Genomic DNA, 21897 nt, shown 5'->3' with positions numbered 1-21897 from the left:
CTGTTCTTTTTGTGGATACAGACTAACACGGCTGTACTCTGAAAATCACACACCACACAACAAAAACACTAACCCAGGAACCTATCCTTGCAACAAAGCATGATACCAATTCTGTCCACATATTTATTCAAGTGACACCATCATAGGACCTATTCACAACAGCCACACCATCAGGGGCTTGTTCACCTGCACATCTACCAATGTGATCTATGCCATCCTGTGCCAGCAATGCCCCTCTGCCATGTACATTGGCCAAACCGGACAGTCTCAAACAAATAAATGGATACAATCTGACTTCAGGAATCAGAACATTCAAAAACCGGTAGGAGAACACTTCAACCTCTCTGGCCCCTCAGTAAAAGACTTAAGGGTAGCAATTTTGCAACAGAAAAGCTTCAAAAACAGACTCCAAGGAGAAACTGCTGAGCTTGAATTAATATGCAAACTAGATACCATGAACCTGGGTTTGAACAGAGACGGAGTGGCTGGGTCATTACACATATTGAATCTATTTCCCTAAAGTTAAGTATCCTCACACCTTCTTGTCCACTGTCTAAATGGGCCATCTTGATTATCACGGCAAAGGTTTTTTTTCTCCTGCTGATAAAACTCATCTTAACTAATTAGCCTCTTACAGTTTGTATGGCAACTTCCTCGTTCTCTGTATGTATATATCTCTTCTTACTATATGTTCCATTCTATGCATCCAATGAAGTGGGCTGTAGCCCACGAAAGCTTATGCTCTAATAAGTTTGTTAGTCTCTAAGGTTCCACATCTACTCCTGTTCTTTTTGCAGATACAGACTAACACGGCTGCTACTCTGAAACCTGTCATTAATGGACTTAACCTCCATGAATTTATCCAGTTCTCTTTTAAACCCTGTTATAGTCCTAGCCTTCACAACCTCCTCAGGCAGGGAGTTCCACAGGTTGACTGTGCGCTGAGTGAAGAAGAACTTCCTTTTACTTGTTTTAAACCTGCTGCCCATTAATTTCATTTGGTGGCCCCTAGTTCTTATATTATGGGAACAAGTAAATAACTTTTTCCTAATTCACTTTCTCCACACCACTCATGATTTTATAGACCTCTATCCTATCCCCCCTTAGTCTCCTCTTCTCCAAGCTGAAAAGTCCTAGCCTCTTTAATCTCTCCTCATATAGGACCCGTTCCAAACCCCTCATCATTTTTGATGCCCTTCTCTGAACCTTTTCTAATGCCAGTATATCTTTTTTGAGATGAGACCACACCACATCTGTATGCAGTATTCAAGATGTGGATGTACCATAGATTTACATAAGGGCAATAAGATATTCTCCGTCTTATTCTCCATCCCCTTTTTAATGATTCCTAACATCCTGTTCGCTGTTTTGATGGCCGCTGCACACTGAGTGGATGTTTGCAGAGAACTATCCACAATGACTCCAAGATCTTTCTTGAGTGATAACAGCTAATTTAGACCACATCATTTTGTATGTATAGTTGGGATTATGTTTTGATTATGAATATGCATTACTTTGCATTTATCAACATTGAATTTCATCTGCCATTTTGTTGCCCAGTCACCCAGTTTTGAGAGATCCTTTTGTAGCTCTTCGCAGTCTGCCTGGGTGTCACGGGGTCCCCGGGCGATGCTCTGGAACTGCTCCCCACGAAGCCAGGCAGGACTCTGGGGAAGTCTCCTTTCTGTGAGCAGCCTGTCTGTAGGACACACAGCTCACACAGCTTCCACCTTCCTGGGTCTGACCTTGGAGCATTCAGCATCCTTTGTCCCTCCGTGCACTTCCCACAGCGAGTCCGCTCAGGCGGGGCTCCTGGGGAAGCCAGAGGGTCCTGCCCCCCAACTCCGCAGTCAGACGGGACTCTCAGCCAGCCCATAAAACAGAAGCTTTATTAGATGACAGGAACATGGTCTAAAACAGAGCTTGTAGGTACCCAGAACAGGACCCCTCAGCCGAGTCCATTTTGGGGGGCAGTGAGCCAGACAACCCCATCTGCACTTAACTCCATGTCCCAGCCAGCCCCAAACTGAAACTCCCTCCAGCCCCTCCTCCTCTGGGCTTTGTCCCTTTCCCGGGCCAGGAGGTCACCTGATTCCTTTGTTCTCCAACACTTTAGCTCTTACCTTGCAGGGGGGGAAGGGCCAGGCCATCAGCTGCCAGGAAACAGGGTGTCGGCCATTCTCTGTGTCCAGACCCCTGCACACACCTGCCCTCCAGGGCTCTGCAATGATCAAACACCCTTATCCCACCCCCTAGATACTTAAGAACTGCCTAGGGGAAACTGAGACTCCCCCACAATATTCAGAGAAAACATTAAGAACAGTCCCGCTTCATCACACTGGGACTTAACTATCTTGAGTAGTTTTGTATCATCTGAAAATTTTGCCACCTCACTGTTTACCCCTTTTTCTAGATCCTTTATGAATATGTTGAATAGGACTGATCCCAGAACAGACCTCTGGGAGACACCGCTATTTGCCTCTCTGCATTCTGAAAATTGACTGTTTATTCCAACCCTTTGTATAGAATCATAGAATGTCAGGGTTGGAAGGGACCTCAGGAGGTCATCTAGTCCAACCCCCTGCTCAAATCAGGACCAATCCCCAACTAAATCATCCCAGTCAAGTCTTTGTGAAGCCAGGCCTTAAAAACCTCTAAGGAAGGAGAGGTTTCAGAGTAGCAGCCGTGTTAGTCTGTATTCGCAAAAAGAAAAGGAGTACTTGTGGCACCTTGGAGACTAACCAATTTATTTGAGCATGAGCTTTCGTGAGCTACAGCTCACTTCATCGGATGCATAAAGTGGAAAATACAGCATCTGATGAAGTGAGCTGTAGCTCACGAAAGCTTATGCTCAAATAAATTGGTTAGTCTCTAACGTGCCACAAGTCCTCCTTTTCTTTTTAAGGAAGGAGATTCGACCACCTCCCTAGGTAACGCATTCCAGTGCTTGACCACCCTCCTAGTGAAAACGTTTTTCCTAATATCCAACCTAAACCTCCCCCACTGCAACTTGAGACCATTACGCCTTGTTCTGTCATCTGCCACCACTGAGAACAGTCTAGATCCATCCTCTTTGGAACCCCCTTTCAGGTAGTTGAAAGCAGCTATCAAATCCCCCCTCATTCTTCTCTTCCACAGACTAAACAATCCCAGTTCCCTCAGCCTTTCCTCATAAGTCATGTGCCCCAGCCCCCTAATCATTTTTGTTGCCCTCCGCTGGACGCTTTCCAATTTTTCCACATCTTTCTTGTCGTGTGGGGGCCAAAACTGGACACAGTACTCCAGATGAGGCCTCACCAATATCGAATAGAGGGGAACGATCACATTCCTCGATCTGCTGGTTCACTCCCTCTGGAGCACCTGGAATTGGCCATGGTCGGTAGACAGGATACTGGGCTGGATGGACCTTTGGTCTGACCCAGTACGGCTGTTCTTATGTTCTTCTGTCTTCAAGTCACCAGGGCCTGATGAAATGCATCCTAAAATACTCAAGGAACTGACTGAGGAGATATCTGAACCATTAGCGATTATCTTTGAGAAGTCATGGAAGACGGTAGAGATCCCAGAAGACTGGTAAAGGGCAAATATAGTGCCCATCTCTAAAAAGGGAAATAAGGACAATCCAGGGAATTATAGACCAATCAGCTTAACTTCTATACCCAGAAAGATAATGGAGCAAATAATTAAGCAATCAATTCGCAAACATCTAAAAGATAACAAGCCTTGTGGATGTGGGGAAGCGGGTAGACGTGGTCTATCTTGACTTTACTAAAGCTTTTGATACTGTCTCGCATGACCTTCTCATAAACAAACTAAGGAAATGCAACCTAGATTGAGCTGCTATAAGGTGGGTGCAAAATTGGCTGGAAAACCATTCCGAGAAAGTAGTTACCAGTGATTCACAGTCATGCTGGAAGCACATAAGGAATGGGGTCCCGCAGGGATCAGTTCTGGGTCCAGTTCTGTTCAATATCGTCATCGGTGATTTAGATAATGGCATAAAGAGTACACTTATAAAGTCTGCAGACGATACCCAGCTGGGAGGGTTTGCAAGTGCTTTGGAGGACAGGATTAAAATTCAAAATGATCTGGACAAACTGGAGAAACGGTCTGAAGTAAATAGGATGAAATTCAATAAGGACAAATGCAAAGTACTCCATTGAGAAAGGAACACTCAGTTGCACACACACAGAATGGGAAATGACTGCCTAGGAAGGAATACTGAGGAAAGGGATCTGGAGGTCATAGTGGATCACAAGCTAAATATGAGTCAACAGTGTAACACTGTTGCAAGAAAAGCAAACCTCATTCTGGGACGTCTTAGCAGGAGTGTTGTAAGCAAGACACGAGAAGTTATTCTTCTGCTTTACTCTGTGCTGATTAGGTCTCAACTGGAGTCTTATGTCCAGTTCTCGGCGCCACATTTCAGGAAAGATGTGGACAAATTGGAGAGAATCCAGAGAAGAGCAACAAAAATGATTAAATGTGTAGAAAACATGACCCATGAGGGAAGATTGAAAAACTTGGGTTTGTTTAGTCTGGAGAAGAGAAGACTGAGAGGGGACATGATAACAGTTTTCAAGCACATAAAAGGCTGTTATAAGGAGAAGGGAGAGAAATTGTTCTCCTTAACCTCTGAGGACAGGACAAGAAGCAATGGGCTTAAATTGCAGCAAGGGCGGTTTAGGTTGGACTTTAGGAAAAACTGCCTCACTGTCAGGGTGGTTCAGCACTGGAATAAATTGCCCAGGGAGGTGGTGGGATCTCCATCGTCGGAGATTTCGAAGAGCAGTTTAGACAAACACCTGTCAGGGATGGTCTAGATCAGTGGTCACCAACCGGTCGATCCTCGAGGATCTCCCAGTCGATCGCGATCTTCGGCGGCCCAGCGGGGTTGCTGCTGAGACCGGCTCCCTGCCTGCCCCAGCCCCACACCACTCCCGGAAGTGGCCAGCGCGGTCCCAGGGCAGGGCGGGGCGGCAGGGGTCTCCCTCCGTGCACTGCTCCTGCAGCTCCCGTTGGCCGGGAATGGGGAGCTGCGGCCAATGGGAGCTGCGGGGGCTTTGCTTGCAGAGAGGGGCCGCGTGCGAAGCCACATGCTGCCCGCCCCCCGCAGGGCTGCATTGGCCCCTTCTGGGAGTGGTGTGGGGCTGGGGTAGGCAGGGAGCTGGCCCTAGCAGCAGCCACGCTATGCTGCCGACCGGGAGCCACCGGAGGTAAGTGCTGCCCGGCGGGAGGCCGCGTTCCAACCCCCAGCCCTGAGCCCTCTTCCGGAGCTAGTACCCCAAACCTCCTCCTGCACCCCAAGCTCCATCCCTGACCCTCCCCAGAGCCAGCACCCCAAACCCTCTCCTGTACCCCAAGCCCACCGCCTCCTGCACCCCGACACTGTTCCCCAGCCCTGACTCCCCTCCCAGAGCCTGAACCCCAAACCCGCTCCTGCACCCCAAGCCCCACCCCTGACTCCCCTGCCAGAGCCAGCACCCTGTATCCCCTCCTGCACTCCAACACTCTGCCCCAGCCCAGTGAAAGTGGGGTGGGGGAGAGCGAGCAATGGGGTGGGGGGAAGGAGCGGGGGCTTCGGGGAAGGGGCGGGCTCGGGGAAGGGGAAATCCTGGGTTGCACTTAAATTCAGAAAGTGACCTTGGGCGTGAAAAGGTTGGAGACCCCTGGTCTAGATAATACTTAGTCCTGCCATGAGTGCAGGGGCCTGGACTGGAGACTCCCCGAGGTCCCTGCCAGTCCTAGGACGCGCTGAGCTGCGCGTGCCCTGCTATGGCACACAAGGCTCCTGTGATGTGTTCACGGGGCAGCCACGGGCAGGAGCAGGGAGCTGCTTTTACCCTGCGCGCAGCACTGGTGCAGCCGAGACTGGGAGCCACAGGCACTCGTTTTAAAAAGGCCTTGAACAACTGGAGAGGGTGGGGAAAAGCCACCCCGATGGTGTGAGGGTGAGAGACTGAACGTGCGCTGTCTGGTCAGTTTACCAAAGAGAAAATGGAGCGGTGACTTGCCATGTGCACAAGGTCAGCCTGGGGCATGATCCCGGGGACTGCTGGGCTCTGTAATCCAGGAGGGACAGGCAGGACAAGAAGCCAGAGAGTTTGAGGGTTAAGGAGGGGCTGGCTGAGTGGGTAAGGCTGCCGGTCAGGGGTTGAGTCTCGCCCCTCCAGTTCAGCCAGCTGCAGAATGGGAACCTGACCCCTCAGGCTAGGGCACCCAGAGGCAGGCAGACGTGGGGCCGGCCACCTCGCTCCCCTGTTTGCCGCTGGCTCGGGAACGTTGGCGAGCCATTGGAGCAGACCTGCAGGGGCCGTGGTGGCTCGCCACCTCGCTGTCGTCACGTCCAGCCTGCCGCCTCTCCACAGGGCTCAGCCCCGGGCATCTGGGTGCTCGTCCATGGCCTGTGCTGTACAGAAGGCAGATGAGGTACTGGCCCTATCTGCCTATGCTGTCATAGAATCATAGAATCATAGAATATCAGGGTTGGAAGGGACCCCAGAAGGTCATCTAGTCCAACCCCCTGCTCAAAGCAGGACCAATTCCCAGTTAAATCATCCCAGCCAGGGCTTTGTCAAGCCTGACCTTAAAAACCTCTAAGGAAGGAGATTCTACCACCTCCCTAGGTAACTCATTCCAGTGTTTCACCACCCTCTTAGTGAAAAAGTTTTTCCTAATATCCAATCTAAACCTCCCCCACTGCAACTTGAGACCATTACTCCTCGTTCTGTCATCTGCTACCATTGAGAACAGTCTAGAGCCATCCTCTTTGGAACCCCCTTTCAGGGAGTTGAAAGCAGCTATCAAATCCCCCCTCATTCTTCTCTTCTGCAGGCTAAACAATCCCAGCTCCCTCAGCCTCTCCTCATAACTCATGTGTTCCAGTCCCCTAATCATTTTTGTTGCCCTTCGCTGGACTCTCTCCAATTTATCCACATCCTTCTTGAAGTGTGGGGCCCAAAACTGGACACAGTACTCCAGATGAGGCCTCACCAATGTCGAATAGAGGGGGACGATCACGTCCCTCGATCTGCTCGCTATGCCCCTACTTATACATCCCAAAATGCCATTGGCCTTCTTGGCAACAAGGGCACACTGCTGACTCATATCCAGCTTCTCGTCCACTGTCACCCCTAGGTCCTTTTCCGCAGAACTGCTGCCTAGCCATTCGGTCCCTAGTCTGTAGCTGTGCATTGGGTTCTTCCGTCCTAAGTGCAGGACCCTGCACTTATCCTTATTGAACCTCATCAGATTCCTTTTGGCCCAATCTTCCAATTGGTCTAGGTCCTTCTGTATCCTATCCCTCCCCTCCAGCGTATCTACCACTCCTCCCAGTTTAGTATCATCCGCAAATTTGCTGAGAGTGCAATCCACACCATCCTCCAGATCATTTATGAAGATATTGAATAAAACCGGCCCCAGGAGTGACCCTTGGGGTACTCCACTTGATACCGGCTGCCAACTAGACATGGAGCCATTGATCACTACCCGTTGAGCCCGACAATCTAGCCAGCTTTCTACCCACCTTATAGTGCATTCATCCAGCCCATACTTCCTTAACTTGGTGACAAGAATACTATGGGAGACCGTGTCAAAAGCTTTGCTAAAGTCAAGAAACAATACATCCACTGCTTTCCCTTCATCCACAGAACCAGTAATCTCATCATAAAAGGCGATTAGATTAGTCAGGCATGACCTTCCCTTGGTGAATCCATGCTGGCTGTTCCTGATCACTTTCCTCTCATGCAAGTGCTTCAGGATTGATTCTTTGAGGACCTGCTCCATGATTTTTCCAGGGACTGAGGTGAGGCTGACTGGCCTGTAGTTCCCAGGATCTTCCTTCTTCCCTTTTTTATAGATTGGCACTACATTAGCCTTTTTCCAGTCATCCGGGACTTCCCCGGTTCGCCACGAGTTTTCAAAGATAACCTGTCTCCGAGGCCCAGCCCCTGGGGCGGTGCAGGCCGGGCCCTGGGTTCAGGGTGCGGCCCTGTGTGGCTGAGAGGCCTGATGGCGTCTCTCTCCGCAGGTGTTCCCCAGGAGCCATATTGTCAGCGCGCTGAAGACGATCTTTGAGCTGAACGTCATGAGCTTTGCCAATGGGACGATGGGCGCCGTGAACGGCATGAGGCCCGATGGGAGCCTGGACACATCCAGCCTGCAGTCCAGCGAGGCCTGGGTTGGGGTTGTGTACGCTCTGGCAGCCACCATGATCCAGGAGGTGGGTGTGTGCACGGCGCCCCTTGGCACGAGCAGCCGGTGCCAGGTGACTCTGGGCCTGACTCTCTCCTCCCTCTGCTGCAGGGCCTGGTGCAGGAGGGCTTCCACACAGCGGAGGGCTGCTACCGGACCGTGTGGGAGCGGCTGGGCATGGCCTTCCAGACGCCGGAGGCCTATTGCCAAAGGAAGCTCTTCCGCTCTCTGGCCTACATGCGCCCCCTCAGCATCTGGAGCATGCAGCTGGCCCTGGAGAGCAGAGCCCGCCAGGCGCCTGCCGCCACGGAGCTGCACCCAGTGCCGGAGACCTCCCCCCAGCCGTGAGGGAAGGAACCGGGGAGCATGTGCTGGGCCCCTCTGCAGGCCAGGGACTGTGTGGAGGCCGCTTGCCCCTTTTTAAAACGTGATTTTAATTGCTGTATCTTCCCTCCTCTTTCCCTAGCCTGTCTCTCTCCCCAGTGCACACAGACGTGCCCCTGCCCCCTCAGAGCAGCAGGGCCCCATGCTTCATGCCCTAGCTGTGTCCCTCATCCCCGGGGCCCTCCTAGCCACAAGAGAGACAGCTCCCCAGGCCCAGATGCCTGAGTGGGGAGAGCAGCCCCGAGAGAATGAGGAGGAAGGAGTGTCCGTGGGGGGGCTGTGCCCAGGATCCTTCCTCTCCCGCGTGGCTCCGGGGCTCTGCCATGCACAGGGCAAGTCCCCTCGGGAGGTGGGGAATCCCTATGGCCGGCAGGTCTCACTGCCTCCCTCAGTGCCTGTCCTGCCTGCGGCCCCACCCGGAACCGCCCGGCAGAAGGCGTGGAGGGAGGAGCACGTGGGTGTGGTGCGCACCCTGCCGGCACTTGGCTGGCACTGTCGGGGCGGGCGTGTGCCCCGGCTGCTGGGGTGCAGATTTCACCTGCCCTTGCTGGCTCAGCTGTCACCTTACACGGTGCATTTTGTCGCCATCTGTAATCGCTGCACCTGCATGTGGGGCGTGGCAGAGCAGCATCCACTGCAGGACACAGACCATCCGTGGGCGAGGGCCTGGTACCTGCTGAGCCCTCGCTGCAGGGAGAAGCCCCTGGGAAGCTTGGCAGCAGTTATGCTCCCCCTGCCCCCCCCCCCAGCTCCCCCCCTTTCAGCAGCACGGCCCATGGGAGAGGCGCAGGGAGAGTTGAAGACGTGGGCACTGCTGTGAGGGAGGGCACCATTGCCCTTCCCTGGCCCGAGGGGCTGCCCAGCTGGGCTGGGTCCCTTCAGGGTGCCTAGTCCAGGCAGGGGCCATTGGCAACCCGTGGCAAGAGCAGTTCCCCAGCATGATCCACCCCAGGCCTGGGGACCGCTGCCTGGCCTCCGACAATCCTCATTCCAAATGAACTCTTCTTGGACGGGCGGTGTCTGTCCCTGGCACTGCAGCACCCCCACCCCTGCATGGCCACTGCACACCATCACAGCTGGCACTGGACCATGGGGCTCAAGGGAGCTGTTTTTAAATGCTGAATAATTTTAATTTAAAATCATCATAATAAAATATCATCTGCATGTGGGCCTGTCCCTCTGCCTGCGGCTGTAGCCCAGTGACCCTGGCTCCTGCAGGGCTGCTGCGTTCCACCCGTGCTCCCAGAAACTCTTCCCGCTCCTCTGGCCAGCAGCTGCAGTGGCCTCCAGGCCTGTCTGCGGCCTGGGAGCCAGTCGTTCCTGTCTTGCGTCGACTGCTGAGTCTGTCTGTGTCTATCACCGCAACACCCAGCGTGGCTCAAACGGCCAGGACCTCCCAGTCTCCACCTGGAGATGTTCCCCGCCCTGCCCTGCAGGCTGCCCCAGCCAGCGCACGGGGCGTGGGCCTGAGCTGAAGCAGTCTGCGGGTATCAGCGCTGCCAGGGAATCGGCATGGGATCTAGGGTGAGCTCCTTGGCAGCGGGCGTCCCCCCGCTGTGAGCACCCAGCTGGAGAGGCCTGTGCCGGCCGAGTACTCGGCGGTATTACATCCCAGCCACAGCCCTGGAGTTGCCCTGGGGAAACCAGCTTGGCGTGTGCTCCCCAGCCTTCAGTGCCCTGCAGCCGCAGGCTGATGCGAAGCTCTGTCCCAGGCTAGTGCCCCAGCCCCTCTCACGCTGGGATTGTCCCACCTTCCCCTGCTGGGTTTGCACATGCGCCTCGTACGCTCACAGCTGGCTGCCAAGGGGCCTGAGCACCCACAGACCCCCAAAGTCCCTGGGTGCTGCTGGCACACGGCACCAGTACCCCAGGCTCCGTGCTCGGGCTGCTGGGCCAGGTGCGGCAGCTTCCTACTCGGCACCTCGACGGGGCTCACGACGCCCCGCAGCTGGAAGTTGAAGCCGGACCAATTCAGACTGGCGACAAGGCCTGAATGTTCCCCAGGAGGGTGGCTGGCCCTGGAACCGGTTGCCAAGGGATGCGGGGGGTTCTCTGTCAGCTGAGATGTGTGTCTGGAAGCTCAGCGCTGGCTCAGGCGGGAGTTAATTCAGGGCAGTCGTGTGCGCTGTGCAGGGGGACAGACTGGATCACAGGGGTCCCTTGCGGCCTTAGAGTCTGTGAATCTGTGAACTCGTCACTTACACGTTTGGGGGCAGGAGGGTAGATGAGTTTGTTCCAGGGAGCTGGTTTTCGATGGCACATGGGAGCCTGGATTTTTATAAGAACATAAACACTGCCACACCGGGTCAGACCCAAGGTGCATCGAGCCCAGTCTCCTGTCTCCCGACAGCGGCCAGTGCCAGGTGCCCCAGAGGGAATGCACAGAACAGGGAGTCACCCAGCCCCTGTCGCCCGTTCCCAGCAACACCGTCCCTGCCCACCCTGGCGAACAGCCATTGATGGGCCTGTCCTCCATAGAATCTAACTCGTTCTTTTTTGAACCCTGTTATGGTCTTGGCCTTCACAACAGCCTGACTGGCTGGTCTCTTCCCTACTCCGTGCTCCTCCCTCCTGCCCTTAGTGCCCGGCGGCCTTGCTGACAGTGGGCGCTCTCTTCCCTGAGCTCATTAGCTCCTTCAGAAAACCAGCTGCTCCGGGTCTAGTGTGGCACCAGACAGGAGCTGTCCCAGCCTGGGGAGCTGCAGTGGCTCAGAGTGTGGGTACCAACCACAGGGCAGACTGAAGAAACGGGCACAAACCCTAAACTGGCTGTGACTTCTATAGACTTCACCAACCAAGTAGCAAGTGTGAACTCCTCAGGCACAAGGTCAGCCTAAGCATGGAGTCACAGACAGCCCTCTGCAGCACTCGGGTCTGCCTTGCCACCCAGGAGAGCCTGCCTTTGTGATAGATGGTCCCTTATGCCAAAACTCAACAATATTCAGGTTACTCCCAATCTCAAAGGACCAGGCACCCCAGGTCAATTGCACCCTAGATCTTACTCCAAAGACGCTTGTAGCCAGCCCTATACTAAATGAACTAAAGAGCTAGTAACTAAGAAAGAGAAATAGAGTTATTTGCAAGGTTAAAGCAGGTAAACAAAGACACACGAGTTACAATCTCTAGGTTCCAAAAGATGAAAGAAGCTGCTGTAATGAGCAAGCTCTGTGTCCTGTGGGGCTAGCCCAGGCCAAGCACTGGGGATCTTTTGCTTATGCTTGGTGATCCTGGCCCCCCAGAGTCCAAACACCATCAAAGACACAATTCCTTCTCGTCAGGGATTATCCCCAGAGTTCAGGCTGGTGGGATGAGTCCACCTGCACGTCTCCTCTTCATGGGAGTGGGGGAGCAATTAGCAAAGTCTTAGTTCTTGGATGTTTCACAGTGGCTCATTGGTTTCAATGGGCCTTCTTGGTGGGCAGAGCTACCACTGTAGGAAGCCAGCACTTTACACTAATTAATGCTTCTTTCCTGTTGGATGAGTCACACGGTTACAGAGCTTTACAGGCAAACCCTCAGTATAACATGGGGTACGGCCGTTGTCTGTGAGATTACTACGTGCAGTATCCCACAAGCATTTCATCAAGTCTAAGCACTGAATATTCTTATCAACTTCACATCTGTTTTAACAACACGAACACACAGGTGAGCCAGACTGGTTTCCAGCTGGGTATCAGTCAGTGTTCATCTGAGAGCCTAAGGGCCTTGGCGTGAGCTGGCAGCTAGCCCTAGGTAGGTTTATGCAGCATCCCTCACCATGGCATCTGGGCACCCTGGTATTTCCACTCCTAAGTCGCCATGTTATCAAGTCCCAATTGTGAGAAAACGAGCTCTTGCTCTAAGTAGCTGGAACACAAAAGGCTCCTCGTCCTCGGGCTCCGAATGGAGCCCCCAGTCCTGACATGAGTTTGAATATCTGGCCGTGCGGGGAGCTGCTGGAGCACGGCCTGTCGTTCAGCCTTGTGATCCAGCCTTGTCATCTGCCTTGTAGGTAGTGATCAATGGCTGCATGTCTAGTTGGCAGCCAGTATCAAGCGGAGTGCCCCAAGGGTCACTCCTGGGGCTGGTTTTGTTCAATATCTTCATTAATGATCTGGAGGGTGGTGTGGATTGCACCCTCAGCAAGTTTGCAGATGACACTAAACTGGGAGGAGAGGTAGATACGCTGGACGGTAGGGATAGGATACAGAGGGACCTAGACAAATTAGCGGATTGGGCCAAAAGAAATCTGATGAGGTTCAACAAGGACAAGTGCAGAGTCCTGCACTTAGGATGGAAGAATCCCATGCACAGCTACAGACTAGGGACCGAATGGCTCGGCAGCAGTTCTGCAGAAAAGGACCTAGGGGTGACAGTGGACGAGAAGCTGGATATGAGTCAACAGTGTGCCCTTGTTGCCAAGAAGGCTAACGGCATTTTGGGATGTATAAGTAGGGGCATAGCGAGCAGATCGAGGGACGTGATCGTTCCCCTCTATTCGACATTGGTGAGACCTCATCTGGAGTACTGTGTCCAGTTTTGGGCCCCACACTACAAGAAAGATGTGGAAAAATTGGAAAACGTCCAGCAGCAGGCAACAAAAATGATTAGGGGACTGGAACACATGGCTTATGAGGAGAGGCTGAGGGAACTGGGATTGTTTAGTCTGCAGAAGAGAAGAATGAGGGGGGATTTGATAGCTGCTTTCAACTACCTGAGAGGTGGTTCCAGAGAAGATGGTTCTAGACAATTCTCAGTGGTAGAAGAGGACAGGACAAGGAGTAATGGTCTCAAGTTGCAGTGGGGGAGGTCTAGGTTGTATAATAGGAAAAACTTTTTCACTAGGAGGGTGGTGAAACACTGGAATGTATTACCTAGGGAGGTGGTGGAATCTCCATCCTTAGAGGTTTTTAAGGCCCGGCTTGAGAAAGCCCTGGCTGGGACGATTTAGTTGGGGATTGGTCCTGCTTTGAGCAGGGGTTTGGACTAGATGACCTCCTGAGGTCCCTTCCCACCCTGATAGTCTACAATCTAGTGTGAGGCTGAAATACAGGGGCCTTGGACTCTACTGGAATATGACTATGATTAATGGTAGCCATCTGAGGGTGTCCAGGACGTTCTCCTCCCAGGGTTCATCCACCCTGCTCCAATCCAGACTCTCCCGTGAGGTTAATTAGCCTGATGCACAGACACAGAGACCCCCTTCGGTGCGAGCATCAGCAAAGTCCTGCAAGAGCCTCGAGCCAAGACTCGTGTCCCCTGAGCAGTGCCATTGGACCCCGTGAAAGTCCGGCGGGAGCCTGAGCAGTCAGGCCACACCTCACCCTGGAAACATGGGGAACATGCATTGGTCTCAGCATGGCATCCCGGCCTGGGCCTGCTGTCCGCTGCAGCCAGCAGGAGGATTCACCTCGTCATCCGCCTGTGCACCAGCCCCTCAAATGCAGCGTGACGAGTACAGGCCGTGCAAGGCCTCCCAGCGAGTGAAGCTGGGATGTGCCCTCAGCCTGACCCCCCAACACATCCTGCCCCTCCCGGTTTAGCCCCCGTCGCACTCCCAGGGCTAGCTGCGGCTCTGCTCCCGTGTCACGCTCGCCAAGAGCCTCTTCCCTGACCCGTCTTGCGGGCGCAGCAGTGAGTTCAGGAGAGAGTCGCCTGGCGGGAGAGCTGTTGCAATGAGACAAGAACGGTTTTCAGGGCTGGGCCTGTGGACACAGCCCTGCCTGCCACGGAGCCTGGCCTGCACGGGTGGACTGGCCCCATCCCAACAGCAGCCGCGAGGAGGCTCTTGTGGCAGCGGGAAGCAGAGCAGGGAGGAGCTGGGGAAAAGCTGCTGCTGAGTCTGGGGGCCTGCACCCAGCAGCAGAAATTCCCCACCTGCTGCTGCACCACTGCCCTGGGTACGGCAGCAGCTTGTCTCCAGCCCCGCTCCGCTCCCCGGCCTCCCTCTGCCCTGGGGCCCTGAGCAGCGCGGTGGGGAGAATCAAAAGAAATAAATCGTTTTAGCTGTTTGGACAATTAATGCTTTCTTTTAAAAAGCCCAGCGTCTTGTAACGATTGGATAATTTCTGTATTTCTGTAGGTGAGCGTAGTTATGTGAAGGACGTTGAGTGATTCAGACTGTTTTTGAAAGGCTTTCAGGGGCAGAGCATTGATTACTTACAATACTCTGTAGGGCTATAAATATAATCACTGCACCGAGCTACAGAGAGCCCTGCCCGGGAGAGAGATTTCCAGCATTTAGCAAGGTGGCTGGTCACGTGGCCGCGATCTTTGCAGCTCCCACAAATATTGACAAGTAACGGGAAACCTGGCTCCATGGGGGGTGTTTTGTGTTACTGGGCTGTTCCTTGTTTATTCTCCAGCCCCCGTACGGGTGAGGAGTGTGGGGGGGTAAAACTCGGAGACAGCAGCAGGGCCCGGGTGGCAATTCCCCTGTCGCGGGGGGGGGGGGGGGGGCAGTGCCCGCCTCTTTGTCTGAGCAGCCCGTGCAAGGCAGCCATGTTTGTGTGAATTAAAGGTTGACTTTTCAACCTGAAATTCTCCTGCGCAGGTTGGCAGAGGGGTGGAGGGAGTTCAAAAGTCAGTAGACAGACTGAAAAAACATGACTGGTTTTTGCTTTTGTCTTTTTTAAGATCTCAGGATGTTGGGGCCAATCTTGTGATTTTTCGGAGTCTGACTCATGGTTTTTGATCTCTCGAGGTTGGCAATCCGGGCGGGCTCGCACGATTCTCCCACTGCTAGTCCAGGGCCTGGGCACCCTGCTCTTGGTCTGACTGGGCTTCAGGGCCTGCGTTTCTTCCCTTCAGGAAGCTGCGACCAGTGTGTTCATTGAGTCATTGGAACAAAACGCTACCGAAAAAGGGAGTTTAAAACAAGCCAACATGCAGATTTAGTCTCATCTAATCTTATGCTTCAGATGAGCTCAGGTAGACGGACTTTCTTCTTCAGCTACTGGACCAAAGCTCGAGTCAGCCCACGTCCTCCCAGCCAGCCCAGGGCCGCTGCTGGGTCTCAGGCCTGGGCTACAGCGCAGGGGTGTGAAGGATCCACATCACTAAGTGCTGTAGCTACGCCGACCTCACCCCGGTGCAGAGGCAGCCAGGGCGACAGACGGGGGCTTCCGTCAGCCTCGGCCCTGTCGAGCAGAAAACCCCCCTCCTAGGGCGCAGGCTGTGTCTACACGACAGGGCGCTGTGGCTACATCACTATTGTCCTCAGAGTGTGAACGTGCCCTGAGGGTCTCTGGCGCTGGTTCTCCCAGCCTGACCCGCCCTGGTCAGTCTGCTCTGGCTGCTCCAGAGGCTAGAACCCTTAGGGCCACTCGCTAGGCACGGCCCCTTCACAACCCTGAAGCGAGAGCTGGTAGCTGAGTACTGAAGGGGCCTGACCGCGCGTGCGGAGTGTACCACGGCCTGGCCACCACGGCATGGTCTGAGCCGATCTCGCAGAGCGCCCCGGGTTTGAACTTCATCCCGAGCAGGATGGCGTTAAATAGGAGGCGGCAGTGCTGAGCCCAGCGCCCCTCCAGCTCCGCGCCTTGCTGTTGGAGTGACCCTTGGGGCCAGTTCTGCAGCCAGCTGTTACTCCACGGGACACGTCACATCCCTGCTGACTGGGATCACCTCCTCCTGGCACTTAGAATCATAGAATCATAGAATATCAGGGTTGGAAGGGACCCCAGAAGGTCATCTAGTCCAAGCCCCTGCTTGAAGAAGGACCAATTCCCAGTTAAATCATCCCAGCCAGGGCTTTGTCAAGCCTGACCTTAAAAACCTCTAAGGAAGGAGATTCTACCACCTCCCTAGGTAACGCATTCCCATGTTTCACCACCCTCCTAGTGAAAAAGTTTTTCCTAATATCCAATCTAAACCTCCCCCACTGCAACTTGAGACCATTACTCCTCGTTCTGTCATCTGCTACCATTGAGAACAGTCTAGAGCCATCCTCTTTGGGACCCTCTTTCAGGTAGTTGAAAGCAGCTATCAAATCCCCCCTCATTCTTCTCTTCTGCAGGCTAAACAATCCCAGCTCCCTCAGCCTCTCCTCATAAGTCATGTGTTCTAGACCCCTAATCATTTTTGTTGCCCTTCGCTGGACTCTCTCCAATTTTTCCACATCTTTCTTGTAGTGTGGGGCCCAAAACTGGACACAGTACTCCAGATGAGGCCTCACCAATGTCAAATAGAGGGGGACGATCACGTCCCTCGATCTGCTCGCTATGCCCCTACTTATACATCCCAAAATGCCATTGGCCTTCTTGGCAACAAGGGCACACTGCTGACTCATATCCAGCTTCTCATCCACTGTCACCCCTAGGTCCTTTTCCGCAGAACTGCTGCCTAGCCATTCGGTCCCTAGTCTGTAGCGGTGCATTGGATTCTTCCATCCTAAGTGCAGGACCCTGCACTTATCCTTATTGAACCTCATCAGATTTCTTTTGGCCCAATCCTCCAATTTGTCTAGGTCCTTCTGTATCCTATCCCTCCCCTCCAGCGTATCTACCACTCCTCCCAGTTTAGTATCATCCGCAAATTTGCTGAGAGTGCAATCCACACCATCCTCCAGATCATTTATGAAGTTATAGAACAAAACCGGCCCCAGGACCGACCCTTGGGGCACTCCACTTGATACCGGCTGCCAACTAGACATGGAGCCATTGATCACTACCCGTTGAGCCCGACAATCTAGCCAGCTTTCTACCCACCTTGTAGTGCATTCATCCAGCCCATACTTCCTTAACTTGCTGACAAGAATACTGTGGGAGACCGTGTCAAAAGCTTTGCTAAAGTCAAGAAACAATACATCCACTGCTTTCCCTTCATCCACAGAACCAGTAATCTCATCATAGAAGGTGATTAGATTAGTCAGGCATGACCTTCCCTTGGTGAATCCATGCTGGCTGTTCCTGATCACTTTCCTCTCATGCAAGTGCTTCAGGATTGATTCTTTGAGGACCTGCTCCATGATTTTTCCAGGGACTGAGGTGAGGCTGACTGGCCTGTAGTTCCCAGGATCCTCCTTCTTCCCTTTTTTAAAGATGGGCACTACATTAGCCTTTTTCCAGTCATCCGGGACTTCCCCCGTTCGCCACGAGTTTTCAAAGATAATGGCCAATGGCTCTGCAATCACAGCCGCCAATTCCTTCAGCACTCTCGGATGCAACTCGTCCGGCCCCATGGACTTGTGCACGTCCAGCTTTTCTAAATAGTCCCTAACCACCTCTATCTCCACAGAGGGCTGGCCATCTCTTCCCCATTTTGTGATTGCCCCTCCGCAGCGACAATGGAAGAAGCGCTGGTGGGGGGAAGAGCTTTTTGCTTTGGGCTCTTGCCACCACCACGGGTCCACCCCCCCCCCTCCCGATACCCTGATGACAGTCGGGAATGCGGAAAGGTGGCTGGAGTGTTGGCAAAGGCGGCTGGAAAGGAGCGATCTGTCCACGCTGCCTCTCAGGGCCTGCCAGGGGGAGCTTGTCCCGCCCTAGGACTGGCTTCAGGGCACTAATTGGGAGGGCTGGGACTAGCCATTAATCAAACCCAGGGCTGACTTGAGTCCTGTGTGGCTGGCAGTGCAGGAAGATGAAATGTTCGGGCGGGCAGGGGCGATCTGTGCAGGGAACCAGGACCCACGTGCCCTGAGCAGTAACAGCCCAGCCCAATGGGCTCCAACCTGGGAGGGGGTCTGGACAGCGCCCGTCTCTCTCTGCCTGCAGCTGGAGGGGCCTAAGAAACACCCTTTCCACTGCAGGGCCAAGGGGGCGAAGGTTTGGTGTCACTTGACTCGGTTCCTGTGGCGTTTGTCCTGGAGAAGCAGCCCCGCTCCCTTCGCCGCAGCACGGTGGCCTTGGCCTCACTGACAGCCATGGGCACAGCCAGACGGCTCCTAGCGAGAGACACCTCGTCCTCCTGCCGGGTCTGTGGCCCCTGGGCGCCCGTAGTCTGGGCTCCCCCTCCCAGGACGAGATGGGGCTGAAGTCCGTGACAGGGACACCTGGGAGGTGGTGACAGGTGCTCTCTAGCACCTGTCCAGTCTCGTTCCCTGGTTCCTTGAGGGGGACAAGTGCTCCTGTCCTGGGACAATGGGGTTTCCAGCCCTAGGAGATTTCAGAGGCCGCCTGGGGGCAGAGCTGAATGTCCCCCCACATCTCACTAGGGACGTGCTGCTTGCAGCTCCATAGTGATGGGCGAGTAGAGTGTCGCTCCCCGCGCAGGAATTTAACCGTGTCCCAGGCGGGGCGTCCGCGCTGGCTCGCCTGCCCCAGGGGACGGCTGCTGGCTTGACTAGGGAGGGGCAATGCTACAGGCCACAGGGCAGAGACGCCAGGGTCTGAAATCCCACCGGCCACAGAGAAGGGCCATCCACCATTTGCCACTGGAGGAAGGGGGACTCCTCTCTCTGTTAACGAGGGCTCGCCAGAGCCAGCTACCTCCAGCCCAGACCCCTCTGCCCAATGCCATGCAAAGCAGGGCTGTCCTCGGTGGCACTGCCAGGCAGGCAATGAAAGGATGGGAAAATCCTGCCAGATGAAGCTGCCCAGACTCCTGTGGAGGAGAGTTCACTCCTCGAGTTCCCTGGTCTCTGGCCGCTGGGTCACCCACAGCACATGGCACCGAACTGTTTGCCGCACTGGCTGGAAAGGACATCGGTTCCCTCCAATGGGGCCTTTCCCCAGTGCAGCTGGTTCTGGTAAATTCAGTATCCAAAGGGCCTGGCCTGGGGCTGGAACAACAGTTTTCAAAATCCCCAGGTTACACAAGAGCTGAGCGCTACCCGTAACTGAGGCAGTACTTGCCAGCTGGGAACCCAAATGCTTTTCTCTGCTCCTCCTCTGACGTGAGCTCCCACCCTGTTCTTAAAGGGGCCACTTCTTTTAAATCAAATGCAAACACCAAAATGAGGCAGTAAACTGAATATTAACACAGCCTGCAAACTCCCTCCTGCACGCAGTGTTCAGCAATGTTCCAGCGAGTACTCCAGGGCCCTCAGGACTGCCGGAGGTTATTTATCTAATGATAAGGCCTGTGCTGTTGATCTGAATTTCCTGCCTTCAAACATCTGATGATGGATTTTTCCCACCACCAAAACGTGCACCAAGGCCTTCACATTCACAGCATGAACTTCCTCCGCTCCCGCAATAGCTGTGACAGCTGGAGCCAGCTCGCTGTTCTTCTCTATGCTGGTTAGCTGGGTGACGAGGGGAGACAGCATGTGCTTAGCCAGTGGGTTACACAAGCATTTGTAAGATAGAGCAGGAGTGCTGGGGAGCAGGATTCCTGGGTTCTTATTCCTGGCTCTGAACAGCGGGGACAAGTGGTTGCACTGGCTAGCACATAGTATTTAACTGGGCCCGTTCCTTAGTGGGGTTCCCAGCCTCTCCTGGCGTGACCTTGTGTAAGTGCTCCGATATCTTCTCTGGAACACATGACTTATGAGGAGAGGCTGAGGGAACTGGTATTGTTTAGTCTGCGGAAGAGAAGAATGAGGGGGGATTTGATAGCTGCTTTTAACTACCTGAAAGGTGGATCCAAAGAGGATGGATCTAGACTATTCTCAGTGATAGCAGATGACAGAACAAGGAGTAATGGTCTCAAGTTGCAGTGGGGGAGGTTTAGGTTGTATATTAGGAAAAACTTTTTCACTAGGAGGATGGTGAAACACTGGAATGCGTTACCTAGGGAGGTGGTGGAATCTCTTTCCTGAGAAGTTTTTAAGGCCCGGCTTGACAGAGCCCTGGCTGGGATGATTTAGTTGGGGATTGGTCCTGCTTTGAGCAGGGGGTTGGACTAGATGACCTCCAGAGGTCCCTTCCAACTCTGATATTCTATGATTCAAAGCAGGAGGTGCTAGCTGCCTGCCGAGGGCTGGTGCACGAGGGCTGGGTTAATAACAGGCAGCAATATTCACTGCAGGGCATGGCAGCCGGGATTCTAGCTCCGTGAGCTTTCCCACAGAGGAGTTCAGGGAACGTCCTTCTCAGCAATCAGACTATGGTGAGAGATTGTGCCACACACTCTCAAAGAAACTCTGGAATTACCTGATCAACATCCTATACAGCAACCGGAGAAGATCAAGAATGAGCGCTCAAAACTGGATGCTCTCATAAAAAAACAACCTTCCACACAAACTTCCTCGTGGCTGGACTTTACAAAAACTAGACAAGCCATTTACAACACACACTTTACTTCTCTATGTAAGCAGTGTCAGGATGAGCTCCACCCTGACATCTGGTGGTGAGGTGTGGCAAGTTGTGGAAAAGAACTTCAGGGGCTGATCTCATTTGCATAGGCACACCCACCCCGCCTAGAATGAGGCCATAGCTGCCCAAATGGTCACTTTGGCTGCTGTGGGATCCCCAGTGTCTCTGTTATTGGGGCAGGAAGAATAAATTGTTATTACCCTGATGATGGGAACTGTGCTGGGAACTGTACGTGGCCTTTTGTTATGATGGAGGGACTCACCATCAACTAAGTAGCACTCGCTAGGCAAGGGTCATGGGTTCCAAAACTCTGTGAATGGAGAGAGGCTGGGGACAAGTATTAATACTTGGTGGCCTGGGCCCCTTGGTGAGGGCTTTACAGGCTAATTGCACGTCCTCCTCTCTCCACTGTGGAATGTCAGAGCTAATTTTGATTCTATGAGGAGTCTAGTCACAGGCTGCTGAGCTCGCTTTGGGCTAATGGTGCACCAGCACTGAGGCTCCCCTATTACAAGCTGAATTCACCAAAGGGCTGAACTGACTAGGAGCTGAAATCACTGAGCGTTGTGTTAAGCAGTGGGGGAGCCTGGAGATCTATGGTGGAGCCGTTTGCGGACGGCTGGAGCGCCTCGTGGACAGGCCGGTGGAGCCGTTCATGGGACGGCGGGAGCTGCTGGTGGGCAGCAGAGCGGAGCCAAGCAGAGCAGTTCGTGGGGCCGCTGGCAGAGCAGAGCGAAGGCCTATGGAGCTGTGGGGTGGTCAGCTTCAGATCACATAAGGTGCCCCCTTACCTCTCTCCGCCCCCCCCATCTCCACCCAGGTTGGGAGGTAAAGCTCTGCAGATAAACTTTCGAACTCTGGGGCTCCCCTGACCAGGGAAAGAGACTTTTGGGTCATTGGACTTTTGGGACTTTGGGTGATTTGGGGTTGCTGGACTCAAGAACCAAAGGGAAAGGACATGCCCCAGTTTGCTTGGGGTGGGGTTTTGCTCATGGGTTGTGTTACGGCCGGCTGGTGGTGTTTCCCCAACATAATGCCACATTGTTTCTCTCTGTTATTAAAAGGCTTTTGCCACACTCAGACTATGTGCTTGTGAGAGGGGAAGTATTGCCTCTGGGAGGCGCCCAGCGGGGGTGGTATA

General features: G+C 53.7%; 1 protein-coding gene across 3 annotated transcripts in view; it reads left to right on the top strand.

Annotated features, from left to right (window-relative positions):
* Positions 1 to 9746, top strand: part of GBA2 (glucosylceramidase beta 2) — a 70623-nt gene extending 60877 nt beyond the window's left edge. For all 3 annotated transcript variants that reach the window (XM_084628943.1, XM_084628941.1, XM_084628942.1), the window contains 2 exons: positions 8030 to 8221; positions 8305 to 9746. In XM_084628943.1, the coding sequence (XP_084485069.1) occupies positions 8030 to 8221; positions 8305 to 8541 (429 nt within the window). In that variant the 3' untranslated portion in view covers positions 8542 to 9746. The remainder of the gene's footprint in view (positions 1 to 8029; positions 8222 to 8304) is intronic.
* Positions 9747 to 21897: the final 12151 nt, after the last annotated feature.

This window comes from Lepidochelys olivacea (assembly GCF_965140295.1).
Source record: "Lepidochelys olivacea isolate rLepOli2 genome assembly, chromosome: 5".
In the NCBI taxonomy this organism is placed as follows: Eukaryota; Metazoa; Chordata; order Testudines; family Cheloniidae; genus Lepidochelys; species Lepidochelys olivacea.
The sequence above is the reverse complement of the archived record's forward strand: the minus strand, read 5'-3'. Positions and strand labels throughout refer to the sequence as shown.